Source organism: Corylus avellana, chromosome ca10 (genome assembly GCF_901000735.1).
Source record: "Corylus avellana chromosome ca10, CavTom2PMs-1.0".
NCBI classification, from domain to species: Eukaryota; Viridiplantae; Streptophyta; class Magnoliopsida; order Fagales; family Betulaceae; genus Corylus; species Corylus avellana.
Window position 1 is genome coordinate 634,883 of NC_081550.1, and position 14,248 is coordinate 649,130.

General features: G+C 35.6%; 1 protein-coding gene across 1 annotated transcript; it reads right to left on the reverse strand.

The window, feature by feature from the left end:
• Positions 1 to 1,899: 1,899 nt before the first annotated feature.
• LOC132163687 (probable CCR4-associated factor 1 homolog 9) lies at positions 1,900 to 2,666 on the reverse strand. Its single transcript, XM_059574054.1, has 2 exons — positions 2,159 to 2,666; positions 1,900 to 2,117 (listed from the first exon to the last, which is right to left on the reverse strand). The coding sequence occupies exons 1-2, from the start codon at positions 2,664 to 2,666 to the stop codon at positions 1,900 to 1,902; spliced, it is 726 nt and encodes a 241-aa protein (XP_059430037.1).
• Positions 2,667 to 14,248: the final 11,582 nt, after the last annotated feature.

Genomic DNA, 14,248 nt, shown 5'->3' on the forward strand with positions numbered 1-14,248 from the left:
ACTATTCTAAGTAAACTTGGCCCTAACATGATTGGCCGAACAATGGCAACTGGCCATTGGTTCCCTAAATCAAGCAGTAGCTTCATATTGGTTCTCCTTAACCGGCAGAAGCTTCTCATTGGTCCTCGGTGGTTGGCAAGGTCGGTTCTGACATAACTTTGCGGCCTTCAACTGTTTCTGACGTGAACTTCAACTTTGTAGCTTTCCCAACTGTGGTTCTTACATTACCGCCCTTCTGATAGTCCAACCCTGACATATTCTTACCCTCAATTCTGACAATATTCTTTCGGCACTGGCAGATTCTGTCAGTTGTCAGAATTGAATTTCCCGAGTAACCCTCGGTCAAGGCTATATCCTTGGTCAAAGGTGTATCTTCGGACAAAGGTGCATCCTCAGTTTTGACTGAACAATGCTCGGCGCTCGGTTTGGCTGAACAATGCTCGGTGCTCGGTTTGGCTGAACAATGCTCGGTCCTCGGTCTGGCCGAACAATGCTTGGTGGACTGTCCTACATTAGTCTCCCCTTCTTGAAAATAACTCGTCCTCGAGTTAGAATCCTCCGACGAAAAATATTCAAATATGTTCGCCACATTGAATGTTGAGGAAATAACTAGTTTCTCCGGAAGATCAACAACATAGGAATTATCATTAATCTTTTTAATAATTTTGCAAGGTCCATACTTTTTGTTCCTCATCTTTCCGGAAGTCTTCGTTGGTAGACATCCCTTGCGCAAATAAACCATTACTAAATCACATTCTCGAAAGACTTTGGATCTTTGCCCCTTATCTGCTGCTTCTTTATACTTGGCATAAGTCTTCTCGAGGTGTTGACGAACTTCCTCATGGGTGGAATGCACTCGTTTTGCCAGGTGTTCAGCGGCTATACTAGCTCTGGGTAACTTGGGTAGATTTGCAAGGTCCACTGCAAGTCTCAGAGTTCTTCCAAATACAACCTTGAACGGTGCTTTTCCAGTCAACCTGTTCACCATATTGTTGTAAGCAAACTCGGCCTGAGCTAAAACTAGGTCCCATTGCTTCGGTTTATCTCCAGTGATACAGCAAAGTAAGTTGCCCAATGTTCGGTTCGCAACCTCGGTTTGCCCGTCTATAGATGGCTAATGCTACTAAAATTCAAGGTTGTGTTGAACCGCCTCCATAGTGTTCTCCAGAAATAGGAAAGAAATTTAGTGTCTTGGTCAGAAGTGATTGACTTTGGCACTCCGTGTAATCTGACTACTTCTCGGAAGAAGAGGTTGGCTATCTGGACAACATCGATGTTTTCCTGCAAGCAACAAAGTAAGCCATTTTGGAAAATCTATCCACAATTACCATGATAGAGTCGGCTCCTCTTTGAGTTCTTTATATATATATAGATGATAGAAAGCATGTCTTCCTATATTTCAGAATGATTTACTAAAGGCAATTAATGACCAAACCGCCATAACATCAAAAAAAGGGTAAAACATTTGTTAATAATCAAAATTGTCAAACTACAATAAAACTCGTTAAAGACTAACAGTCAAAACGGTAAAAACCAATTAAATTGATTTTGTTTTTCCTTCATAAAAGTCACGAACAAGCTTTAATATTGTCTAACCGAAAAATTGTTTGAAGAATAGTAAAGCAACCGCTAAATAAAAAATAATAATGTTTGTAACATATATTACAACAACCGCAAGAGTCACCAATAGCACCTACACTAAGGGTGTTTTATTGGAAAAATCGACACTTGAAAAGCCTTTCAATGACACCTTCATATACTTTTTTTTATTTATTTATTTTTAAAAAAAAAATTAAAATTGAGAACCAGAAACATTCAATAAGTCCACAATCGATCTTTTATTTATTTATTTTGGAATTCATATTCATAAGTAGATGATTGAATTAGAATACACTGAAATCAAGTAAAATCGTGAAGAACATGCTCGAACTCGCTCAGTGAACGTCCGTTGAAATACTTTTGCTCGAGTTTCATGAAGGTTTGCAAGGTGAGCAGACTTTCAGAACCCGCCCTCCCGACTTCACGGTCCAGCCCCAGAGTCTTGGCTACAATCTCTAACTCCGAGCCCGCATAGACTCCATCGTCGCAGAACTTGATCATGTGCTTCACGTAAACACCTTCTTACCAAAAAAGGATTTGATTAGATCCATAAACTCACTCTGGTGTAAGGGTAACACTTCTCCCCCAGTCAACATCTTTATAAAGTAACCAAAATCATAATCACTATGGAACATGACCCACGTGATACGGGAGTTGCTCAACAGGCCAGACTTCAGGATTAGCCTGGCGAAGCGCAAGGAGTCGATACCCATAACTCCGTTATAGTCGAAGTAAATTTCTTGATCTTTCAGTAACTCAATGGTATTAATATGGTGAGAATGAATACGCTCGTCGAAATCCTTGAAGTTGAACTCCCAAACGCCAAAAGATTTTCCGTTGGCATCGCAGAGAGCAAGACCCAATTGAATGATGCAGGTTGCCTCAACATTAAACTTCATTAGATTGTAAGGAGAAACTTCCTTGCCTTCTTTGGAAGTGAAAATATTGCTAGGGAAGTTTGTGGACATGGCCACAAAACAGTGATCGCATTTGGAAGAAGCCTCCATGAGTGCGGAGATCTCCTCCATCAGATTGTAATCCCAAACTTCCCTAACTATCAGACTCATTGTTTTTTTTTTTTTTTTTTGTTTAGGGGTCGAATTCCTTACCTTTGTAATTGTAGGTTTGGATTCCTAATACCCGGCTGAAGCTCCCCTTTTATAGTACTTAGGCTTAGTAAATTTCATGTTTAACCTAGCAATCGTATCTTACAAAAAAAAACCTATCAATTGTACGTAGGTGTAATTGAGTCGGTATATCTTGGGACTTGTATTCGGTATCGCTTAGTCCGTTTGATTCTAATTCGGTCAATGGTAAAGATCCACCTCATGTGCTGCATATGGACTAGATGGTGGGCTTGGCCCGTCAGACTTTTCTAGTGTTGAGGACTGGGCCAACACACTCTAATTAGCTCAGGAATGTGAGGTGCTAAGACAATCTCCAGCAATGCTTGTAAACTAGCTTTTTAGTTAAATTTAGCTGTTTTCACTTTTTATCTTACTCCAACACTGCTTGTAAAGTAGAAGTTTTCTCACTGTAGCACCCTGTTCCCCGTCGCCTTCTGCGTCCGTTTACACTTGCAGTTCCACCATCGGATACCCACGCATAAGCATAAATCAATTAATATGCAAGGAGAGGTAGTGTGGAGCCTACCTATTTTAAGTAGTTCGGAATACGGAGCTTGACTATCTTCACATGAAATTCCTTACACAAATTCATCAATAAAAATAAAATGGTAGTTTGAAAACGTAAAAAAATATATGTTTTGAAATCTCAAGCAAGAGGTGCATTTTTAAAAACTTATAATTTTAAAGGTTAAATTGCGATTTTACTTAAAGCATAACCGTGTGTTTAAAAATTGTGTCTAAATTGCATATTTTGACACAATCACAGACGCCCTTTCCAAGTGCGACCATTGTTTCATTGCTTTCGTCACGAACTTTCCTGGCTATCTCTACACTCCTGAGGTAATTTCTTCATACCATATAATGAAGATTAATGTTGATCAAAGATACCCATATCATTCAATTGGGTTTGGCTATCTACGATGTGATTAGAGAATCTTGCGGCTTTTGGTAGTTCAATTTTTTTTTTTTTTTTTTTTTTTTGCGACTCTCATTGAATTATTGGTATTGATTCAATGGAATTCACAAAGAAAATTCTTAAGTCTGGGCTATTGGACAAATCCTGTATCCCCCTAGGTTATGTTTGATGGTGCGTACGATTTTGGCTACTTCATCAAAATGTTGTTGGGTGGAGAAGTGCTGCTATTCTTTGAATTCAGTGAATTTATGGATTTGGTAAAGTTCTTTTTTGGTAGGAGAGTGTTTGACTTACTATATAATGTTTGACACCATGAAATTCGCCAAGAAAATGTTGAAGAGTAACCTGTTGAGCAACCCGGCCGTATCACCTGGGTCACGTTCCATGTTCATTATGATTTTGGCTAGATTGGGGAGAAGTGCCCCCCTTGAATCTAAGTGATTTTAAGTATCTGATGAAATCCTTCTTTGGTATAGTGTTTGACTTGAAGACTCTTTTTTCTAAAAAAATAAATAAATAAAAATTAACCTTTAAAAAAAAAAATGATAAAAAACCTCTTATTTCTGAATCAAGAAATACCTGAAACTCTTAGAAATGAGAAATGAGAGTCGTGTATTTGTGTTTAAAAATTTAAAAGCCAACGGTTTTTTAAGGCTACTCTCCACAGTGGCTTGCATGTGGGTGACGTCTTTGTTTTTGAACCAAAAAAAAAAAACACAGTTTTTCATCTTTAACAAACAATATTAGATTAAATATTGTTAGTGTGAGTGATGTGACACCACATGTTTTTTTTTAAAAAAAATATATTAAACTCCAGTTTTTTCAAAAAAAAAAAAGCTCTTAGTTTTTCATCTTTAACAAGTAATATAGTCATGGAAGGTTCATTTCATAGCTTTTTAAGGGTTTCTCAATTATAAAACTTGATGTTGAGAGCAAATTTTTTTGTTGTTAATCCATGTGGTGTGATCCCAGCCTTTGGAAGTTGGAAAATGCCAATTCAAGTGAAGACACGATAGGGCCAAAATTACAACAAAAGAAGGAATGGCCTGGTCAAGTCCATATTTTATCTTACCGATAATCCATAATATTTGAGAGTCTCGATGGCTCAAGCTCAACCAATATTTTATTGGACCGAAGGCCCATATTATGGAGTGCTAATAGCCCAATCAATATCTTGTCAAACCGATAGTCCATGATACAGAAGGCGGCCCAAGGGTCAAACTCATAGCTCACAACGAGACATGGCCCAAGCAATTAGGGATGTGGCAGTTTTGCCAACTGGCAAGCTGGGTCAAACACGGTGATCCCAAAACTCGGTGGCTTTCTACCTCATTTGCACCAAGCAACCGACTTAATTTGTGGGCATACCCACATTTCTTTCTATGGTGATAAAACTCCTTACTTTGTAGGAGCTCGTGCCATCGCCGGCAAAAATAGAGGATGTTAATTAAGACTATATATATATATAGGTGTGTTTAATTGGGTGATGCGGGTAATTGGGTGATACGGGTAAGCAATAGCATCCAGCCGATGTAGGTAGTGCCATCCAAATACCTAATCATATTCTTCACGTCATATATTCTGTTAAGGATATAAATCTTTTAGAATAGATGTTGATTTTGTATTCCCTAAATTAAGGGATTTATATAATATTTGTTAATTTTGATTTAAAGAATATCTTTTTATTTGAAATATTTCAAATTGCATGTAGAGCTCTATAAATAGAGCTGTATACTCAGATCAAATAATCAAGAAAATATGTAGCTTATTGAGACTTTAGTGTGTGGATATAGGTTATATGTCGAACTACCTTAATTTTTGTATATTTCTCTATTTCCTTCATTTCATATTATTCTGCATTCTATACTCATTACATTTTGAGATCTTATAAGGTATCAGTTGAGATCTTTCTTCATATTTTGAGATCTTATAAAGTATCAGTTAAGATCTTTATCTATTTCTTTCTTTTCATATTATTCTGCATTTTATACTCATCACATTTTGAGATCTTATAAGGTATCAGTTGAGATCTTATATGGTATCAAAGCTAACAGGCTAACACCAATAGTTAGATCCTGAATTGCAATTTTCTTTACTTCATTTTTCTCCTCTAATCATTTTCTCTCTGATTTTAACATGTATCAGAGAAGAAAACGATCTATAAGGTCCATTAAAAGGGAAATGAAGTATGAGGTCCATTAAAAGAGAAATGAACTTTTTTGCTTCATGGAGAAAAGATAAAAATGACATCTTATATAACAGCAACCGAAAAAGAAAGAAAAAAAAAAAAAAAAAAAAAGGCAGATGTTTTCGGCCCATTATGGCGCGCCGCTGCATGGTTCGTGATGTCCTGAATTTTTCTTCCCAACCACAGGTCTTTCGCTCTTAAGAACATGATGCAAACCCTATACACTGATAGTCAATTCAGCGTGGCTCATGATGCACTGAAGCCTGTTATGTTGTCTTTGATGAAACATGGTAACGGCAAAAAAGTTGCAGAGGGTTATTTAAAGTCTACCTGTCGTAAACTGAACGAAGTAAGTAATATATTCATTGTCCTAAGTTTGATGTCAACTTTGAATTCTTTACCAAGTGTTTATATATGTTTTCTAGTTGTGTTTATATATGTTTTCCTCATTTCATAAGAAAGATTATATAGGATCCGGTTAAGAAGTGTGTTGAAAGGTTTTTTAGAAATGAGTAGGACGACAGGTCTATGGCGATGAAATCTTTTGGATCGATGATAATCATTGTTTCTCTCAAATCTCTCAGCAACTAAATTGACCAATAAATTTTTAGTATTTATTATTTATTGGTTTGGAACATTTGATATATTATAATGATAAACAACCACTTTCTTTACAGTGAATCCTTGTGTTCCGATGGTGAATATGTGTGTTATTAATGTTTCTTGCTGGTATTTATTTTATTTTAATCTTATATCTGATAACTTAAATGCTTGTCTTTCACTCTTAAAAAATTTGTAATCCCAAAGAGGCAGATGTTTTGGGCCCCTTATGGCCCATTTCAAGCCCATAGTTGGCTCATTCCGGCCACAGTAGTCGATGTCAAAATTCCGGCCAAAAGTTGTTGATGTCAAAATTCCGGTCAAAGTAATCGTTGTCGGCCAAAAAGTTGTTGATGTTCAAATCCCGGCCACAGTCGCCGAAGTTCAAGTTCAAGAGTAGCCGATATTTCAAATCAAGCACCATCAACTCCAGCCACTCGATATGTTCAAGATCAACAATCGCAAACAAACTATTCATCTTGCGGGGGCATGTTAAGGATATAAATCCTTTATAATAGATGTTGATTTTGTATTTCCTAAATTAAGGGATTTAAATAATATTTGTTAATCCTGATTTAAGGGATATCTTTATATTTCAAATATTTCAAATCACATGTAAAAGCTCTATAAATAGAGTTGTATACTCAGATTATATAATCAAGGAAATGTGTAGCCTCTATTGAGGCTTTAGTGTGTGGATGTTCGGCAATATGCCGAACCACCTTAATCTTTGTATCTTTCTCTATTTCCTTCATTTCATATTATTCCGCATTCTATACTCATCACATTTTGAGATCTTATAAGATATCAGTTGAGATCTTATAAGATATCAGTTGAGATCTTATATATTCTTGGACCAAAAAATGATTTCACTAATTCATTAAATTCAGTGACATCAGAGGGTAGCGCTTCTCCACCCGTCAGCATTTTAACAAGATAACCAAAATCAATTCCAGCTTCCTCCATTAAAACAATCGACTCTGGATCGTGGGAATGACCAAGCCTGAAGTCCTTGAAATTAAATTCCCAAAAGCCATGGCATTTTCCCCCATTCTTATCCCATATAGCAAGACCCAATTGAATTATACTTGTATGCGTTGAATTTCATCAACTTGTAGTTGGGTGAAGAAAGTCTAGATTCTTGCCTCAGATTGTAGATTTGGCCTGGAAATTCAGTGTCCATGCCAATTAAGCAGCCCTTGCACCTAGAAACAACTTGCATCATCTCTGAAAATGCCCTATCCAGGTTAAAATCGAACACCTCCTGGTCTATCTCCACCCCCAACGATACGTCATCTTCTCTTCTCCGTTTTCTCACACAACAGAGTATTTTTGAATGAAGAAAATAGAATTTTTGAACGAACAGAAAATGATGGAATAGAGGAATTTTTAATGAAGAAAACAGAATTTTTGAACCAACAGAAAATGAAGAAAACAGAGAATGAAAACAAATTAAACCCTAACGGCTATTTTTTATTTTGCTCCCAATTGGTTTAACGGCAACTCTTGAAATTTTTCAAATTTTGAATTTTTGATGGACTTGGATAGAAGGAGAAGAAAAATTACATTTCTTTTCTTAAAATTACGAAAATAGTTTTTACCTTTTTTGTTAATACTTTATCCCCACGTTATTTCCGGAAGAGAAGAGGGTATACCTTGATCACCTGCGTTAATTTAATAATGTTCATCACTTCGGATCAGATCAGATCTCCGCCATGCAAAAATGCATAAGATGGGTACTTTGCACCGTACTAACTTTACACGTGTCAAATGGGTAATTGGCCACGTTGTGTTGCCTGGTATGTGGCGAGTGATAGAAAACATACCTAAACTATAAAATAAGCAAATCCCTTGCCGGTCGAGGGTGTGTGTATAAATTATTAAAGAAAAAAATGCAGTTTACCCCCCTAAAGTTTTAAGGGTTTTTCAATTTTAACTTCAAAGTTCAAAAATTGGCAATTTACCCCACTGAAGTTTCAAAAATTGGCAATTTAAACCTTCCGTTTAATTGGACAGAAATATTTTAAAAAAAGTATGAGGGTAATGATGTAATTTTATAGATTTCCGTCCATTTTGACAGAAAAATTAAACAGACTGTTTAAATTGCCAATTTTTTAAACTTCGGGGGGGTAGATTGCCAATTTTTGAACTTTGAGGTTAAAATTAAAAAACTCCTGAAACTTCAGGGGGGTAAACTATATTTTTCCCATTATTAAATATATGTTTTGAGTATTGCCAAGTGATTTGCTATATATGTTTTGAGTAATGCTAAACCTACAACTAGTTTACAACTTGTTAACATATATCGGTATGTGACGTCAACTACTATATATATATATTTTTTTTAACACTTTTCAACCACATTTTGTCACGTGTTAGCAAGTTATAAAAAAATTGCAAGTCTAACATTTTTCATCGAAACTAAGTAATTCAATGCGATCGGGATGTGAATAACTTAATATTATGGTGGACAAACCATTCAATCACCCTAATAGTTATTATTCATTAATTTTTTTCTTCTTTTTATTTGATGTCATAAAGTTATAAGGATTTAGAGTTGAATTGTTACAATATTGAGGTCTATAAATTAATTAATGAAAAGTGTGGCTATTAGAGTGCACGAACCACCTTCTTGGGTCAACGATAGTTATTCAACCACCCTAATAGCGGCCCCCTATATTACAAGCAAGTCCCATCCTTTAATCTTCTTCTTATATGTTGTCAGGAAGTTCAAAGGACTTAGAGTTGAATTGGAACAATATTGAGATATGTTAATTAATTGATTATAGAAATTCCTCTAGAAAGAAAAATCAAAACGTCCATGGATTGGGCAGAGCCTCCTCCCTCTCCATGGAAATGATTTGCAAATTTAAATAAAAACGTCCATGGAGACGGGGTTGGTAAATACTAGCAAACGAAACGACGTCGTAGAAGGGATTTAATAAACAATAAAAGGTAACCGCCACCCAACACGGCTGCAGAGAGTACTGCATCTGACATTAAAAAACATGACAGCTGGTGGTGTGGTGTGGACCGTGTGCTGTGAAAATGTCTTGGAAATTTGGAAAGACACTCTTGAGAAAACACAGAAAGTCAAGCGTTGAAAATTTAAAACAAACCGATCAATTGTATTTTGAGCTTTTGAACAAATTAAGGTGGAGCTAAGTGTTAGATCCTCTAGCTCCAATTGATGCAAAATCCAGCAATGTAACATAACCAAATTCCATATTCCATTGTAAGGAATTCCTGAATATATACAACATTGACAATACCTTGTTCCTTCTATTCATACGAGAAAACGAAGATCAAACAAAACGGTAAAGTAAGAGAGCGATTTAGAAAGTAAAAGGGTTCATTCCTAGCAAGAATGGAGTTGGACAATCATTGCTGTAAATTATTAAGAATTGAATGCTACATCAATCCATATCCCTCACATACATTCAACAAAGGGATGAAATCATACAAGATGAAGAAGAGGTTAGATCCTTTTCATCTGGTCAAGAACAATTTTTCTTTTTCTCTTTTCTCTTCCATTTTTTATTTATTTATTATTATTATTTATTTTTTTTTTACAATAGGGAAAAGAGATAGCCATCAGAAAGAGCATATGCATTTTATCCTTATTAAAGATAATTGAACTCATATTCACATTATGCCTCTAGCTGTATTTGGTTAAGTTGTGGTTCAGTTAGTGGATGTATGTCCCTAAGGGATAGTTCAATCGATTGTGAACCACGCCTCATGAAGCGAAGGTCACTAGGTCGATTTTTCTTACATCCTCCACTTCAAAAAAGGATCAACCATAGATTGGAATAACCACGGATGGTGTTATATGTTAATGAGTATCGGATTCTTCCTTTGAGTATGAAACTACACTTTTTTTCTTTATTTTACGAGTAATACTAGAAACTAACCGGTGGAAGGCAAAGAAGTTGTAAACATTTCATGTAACATATAGGTTGCATTATGTTGACCGAAAAGAAAAGGCTTGACTTCTAAATCTTGTCTAATCAGCTCTTGATATGTAACACACTTAATCATACATGAATTATATTGATATGTTACGCCAGTAAATGGTGGTCCAGAACAGTTGGTTAGATGTTATCTAAAATTTAAATGTTGACGTGATTATTATTATTATGTTGTAGAAAAAAAAAAAAAAAAAGCTTGGCCATGTTGATGTTGGCTAAAACCCACTTTCCTGAATTCGATTAAAGCACTAGTCCTGTTCTAACCGTGTGTCAATCTTCTTTCTTTTTAATTCTTTTGGTGTTCTATTTGTTTGAGAGTGTTGTCAAAGGTATTGGAGCATTTGCGATGGGTTGCTTAGAGTCACTAGTAGATGTAAGATGTGGCCCAAGCAATTAGGGGAAGAGGGGGAAGGACAATGTTGTTTACTTAAAATATCAAGGTACATACCCTGATAAATTCTCTATATTACAAGAAAAAGTGTAAAACATAAAAAAACAAAAACATATTCCCACAACTCTGATGCACAGATTTGATCATATCTCCACCCAACAGCCAGATCGAACAAAGCCAGAAAATTCACGGGGCACACTAATCCTCGCCAATCTACCATTTTTCTCATCTTTCTCCATTTCTACCATATACAACCCTTGTGGCGCACCTTGGCAGGCCGACCCTGTCACTAGTGTCCGCGCTCCCAACATAACCCCACAAGTCCCAATTCACCAATTTCCCATCTCTCCTCACCCCAACACATGATCTTGGACACTGACCCAGCTCCCAAACCCCATCCACCTGCCTCCACCCACCCAACCCAAATGCGTACACATTAGCGCTTCCTTCAAACACCCCTTGGCTCTCCGTGTCGTACCCGCTGACGACCCAAAACTCGTCTCCAGTCACAGTTCCTTCGCCATCGCCGGCAAAAATAGAGGATGTTAATTAAGACTAGATAGGGATAATGGACACACACAAATAGAGGATGTTAATTAAGACTAGATAGGGATATTGGACACTCACACACACACATAGGTGTGTTTAATTGGCCTCCCAATTGCCAGTGGAAGTCTCTTATGATTACCCTTCGGAAGTATACATGTGTATGTAATGCAGCTAGCTATAAATCTAGCCAGCAACTAGCTATAAGAGTATTAATTTATCATCACCTCATGCTTGAGCCAATAAGCCTTCATTTTTGATTTTTCACCCAATTGGTTTACTCTTCAGCCTTATGTTTCAATTGGACATTGCTGTGTACAACTGACGACAACTCTTCAAAATTTTCTAAACGGAAATTTGTGTTCTTTTGTCTAATATTTATTTTTGATGAATATATAGTTGGCTACTATAATTCTCCATACATTACTTAAGATTTGAACCAATTATTGGGATTCCAATGCAATATTTAGTATTGTTGACCACCAAAATTGGATATGGTATTCTATATTGTTCGCACTCCCCTGTTTATAGTAAAACAGAGGAATATGTGCACAAATTTTCTTGGAAATGATCATATTTCTCTTATAATAAAGTCAATATTGTGCTTAGTTCATAACTCATAGTTACTTAGAAGAAGGGCAACGATTTTACTTGTTCCTGGTCGCCATGGCCCAAGCTCATTGATGATTCTCCTACATCCACTTAGAGCATTCACAGTAAGTTCAACAAAATAGCCTTTTGGTTATTTTGCTGAGCCTAAACTGCTAAAAACCTTCCCCCATCTGGCTGGCTAAAATGGCCCAGCAGATGTTGAGGCGCTACAGTAGTCAGCAAGTTTGCTGAGTACTGTAGCCTCAACAAGCTAAATATATATATTAAACAATTAGCCCCTCCATATCTCATCAAATGGTACAATACTTTTCTCTTTCTTTCCAGCATATGCTACACGGTTGGATGAATGCTCTACGGTTGGATGCTAAGAAGGAAAAAAAGAATAAAGAAAGAAAGAATAAAAAAAGCAATGGGAAAATAATATTTAAATGATAGGTAAAGAATATTTAAATGAGATAATAAAAGTGATAATTTAAAATGCTAAGTCGGATGTGAGTGCTTTAAAAAATTGAATAGTTAAAATAGATAATGGTTATCTTTTTGGCTAAATTTAGTTAAAAAGTTGCTGAATCGGATGTGAATGCTCTTACTTGCCTAATTGCTAATGTACTTCCCCCGCTTTTAGTTAAGATTAATCCTTATAGGCTGATTTAAGATATAACCCATCAATTTTTCTTCCAAAAATAAATAAATTATCCACAAAGTATTCTTAATAGGTACTTGTAATTCTTCTAACTCTCTCATTCATCTCGTCTAACTTTGTTTTAAATCTACCACATGATATATATATCTACATGTGAGTCTTATAAATTTAATGGAAGATTTGAAAACAATATTAATGGAGTTTGATAGAAAATGGACAGGAAAAAAAAAATCGCATTTCTCTTCTTAAAATTACAAAAACAGTTTTTTACCTTTTTTCGTAAATAATTTTTTCAAACCAAACACAAAAAGCACTCCCTAAAATGCTTTAACAGACAAAGTTTTTTCTTTTTTTTTTCAAACAAATTTATGTTGCACTACATTCTTAGACTACACATCTTTTGTGGGACAAAATTTACCTATTGAAAAAATTCTCTTTAAAAGTAACCTATGTCCTTAAAATATGAAATAGTTTGAATTAAAAAATTGAAAGAAACTTGTGTCCTTTTGTAGTGGTGGACATTCAGGAAGCTAAGTAGGCTTTGGTTGAGTTAAGATGATGCACGGCACACGAGGAGTCCTTCGGATAGATATGATTTGGTTGAAAATTAATGGGAATTTGTTTGCATCAAGGGCTTGGAAACTTCCTCTAGGGGTTCTTCTAGGATGACCCACGTACAGGTTGACTTGAATATCCCAAAAGAAGGTTAATTTTGATGCCTTGATGGGTTAATAACAACAAAAAGTTCTTTAAAAGTCCAAAGCTTGTCTCTAGTTTAATAACACTTGAGAAAACATTCAATCTCAATACAAATAATGAATATATGATCTGTCAAAGATAATATTTATATCGCGTTAAGGCTATGTCTCATACAATGTGGATTGTGCATGCATTTTGGGGTGACTATAATTTGCACTAAACAGCCTTACCTACTAAAATTCCAAATTTTGGTGGCTTTAATTATTGGATACCAGTTTTTGCATTCCCTACATATTTTACTTGTATTTTTTTTTTTTTTTTCCTTTATTGGAGTTTTAGTAGGAGTATTATAACTTTTACTACAAGTCATTTCCAAACCAACGTGATAGATCGTTGCACTACGGCTTCCATTTCGTCATTGTTGCCCTCAAACCTATATTGACAATGTCAATCACTTCATCTCCTCCTCCTCCTCCATGTTTGGGCATGGATTTCAACATGGATATGTGTCTTTAGGGCTGATGTCTACTGATGTTTGTATTATTTTGTATTAGAATTAGCCACTACATCGTGTATGAGATCGAACGCAATTTGTTAAGTATGAGATTAAATGGGTTGCTGCTTTATGGTTGAGTCAGGAGGGGGCGACTTATAAGTCATATTAAAATGTTTTAGTGAGGCTGTCAAAAAAGAAATGACTATCATTGGATCAATGTCAATAAAGTGGATTGTAGTGGACTTCGGCTAATCTCAACTTTTTTGGGCTCCAATTTTCAAGAATAAGTTCTACCCAAAGATTAAATTATTCTTTCAAAGTTCAAACTCAAGTTTGGAAATAAAGTTAATTAGAAAAAAATAAAGTTTGGAAATAAAGTTCTTTGATTATTTTGATTAATATTAAGCAGTCTTTATATAGAACTAAAGATAGATTTAATCCTAAAGTACTGATAATAAAA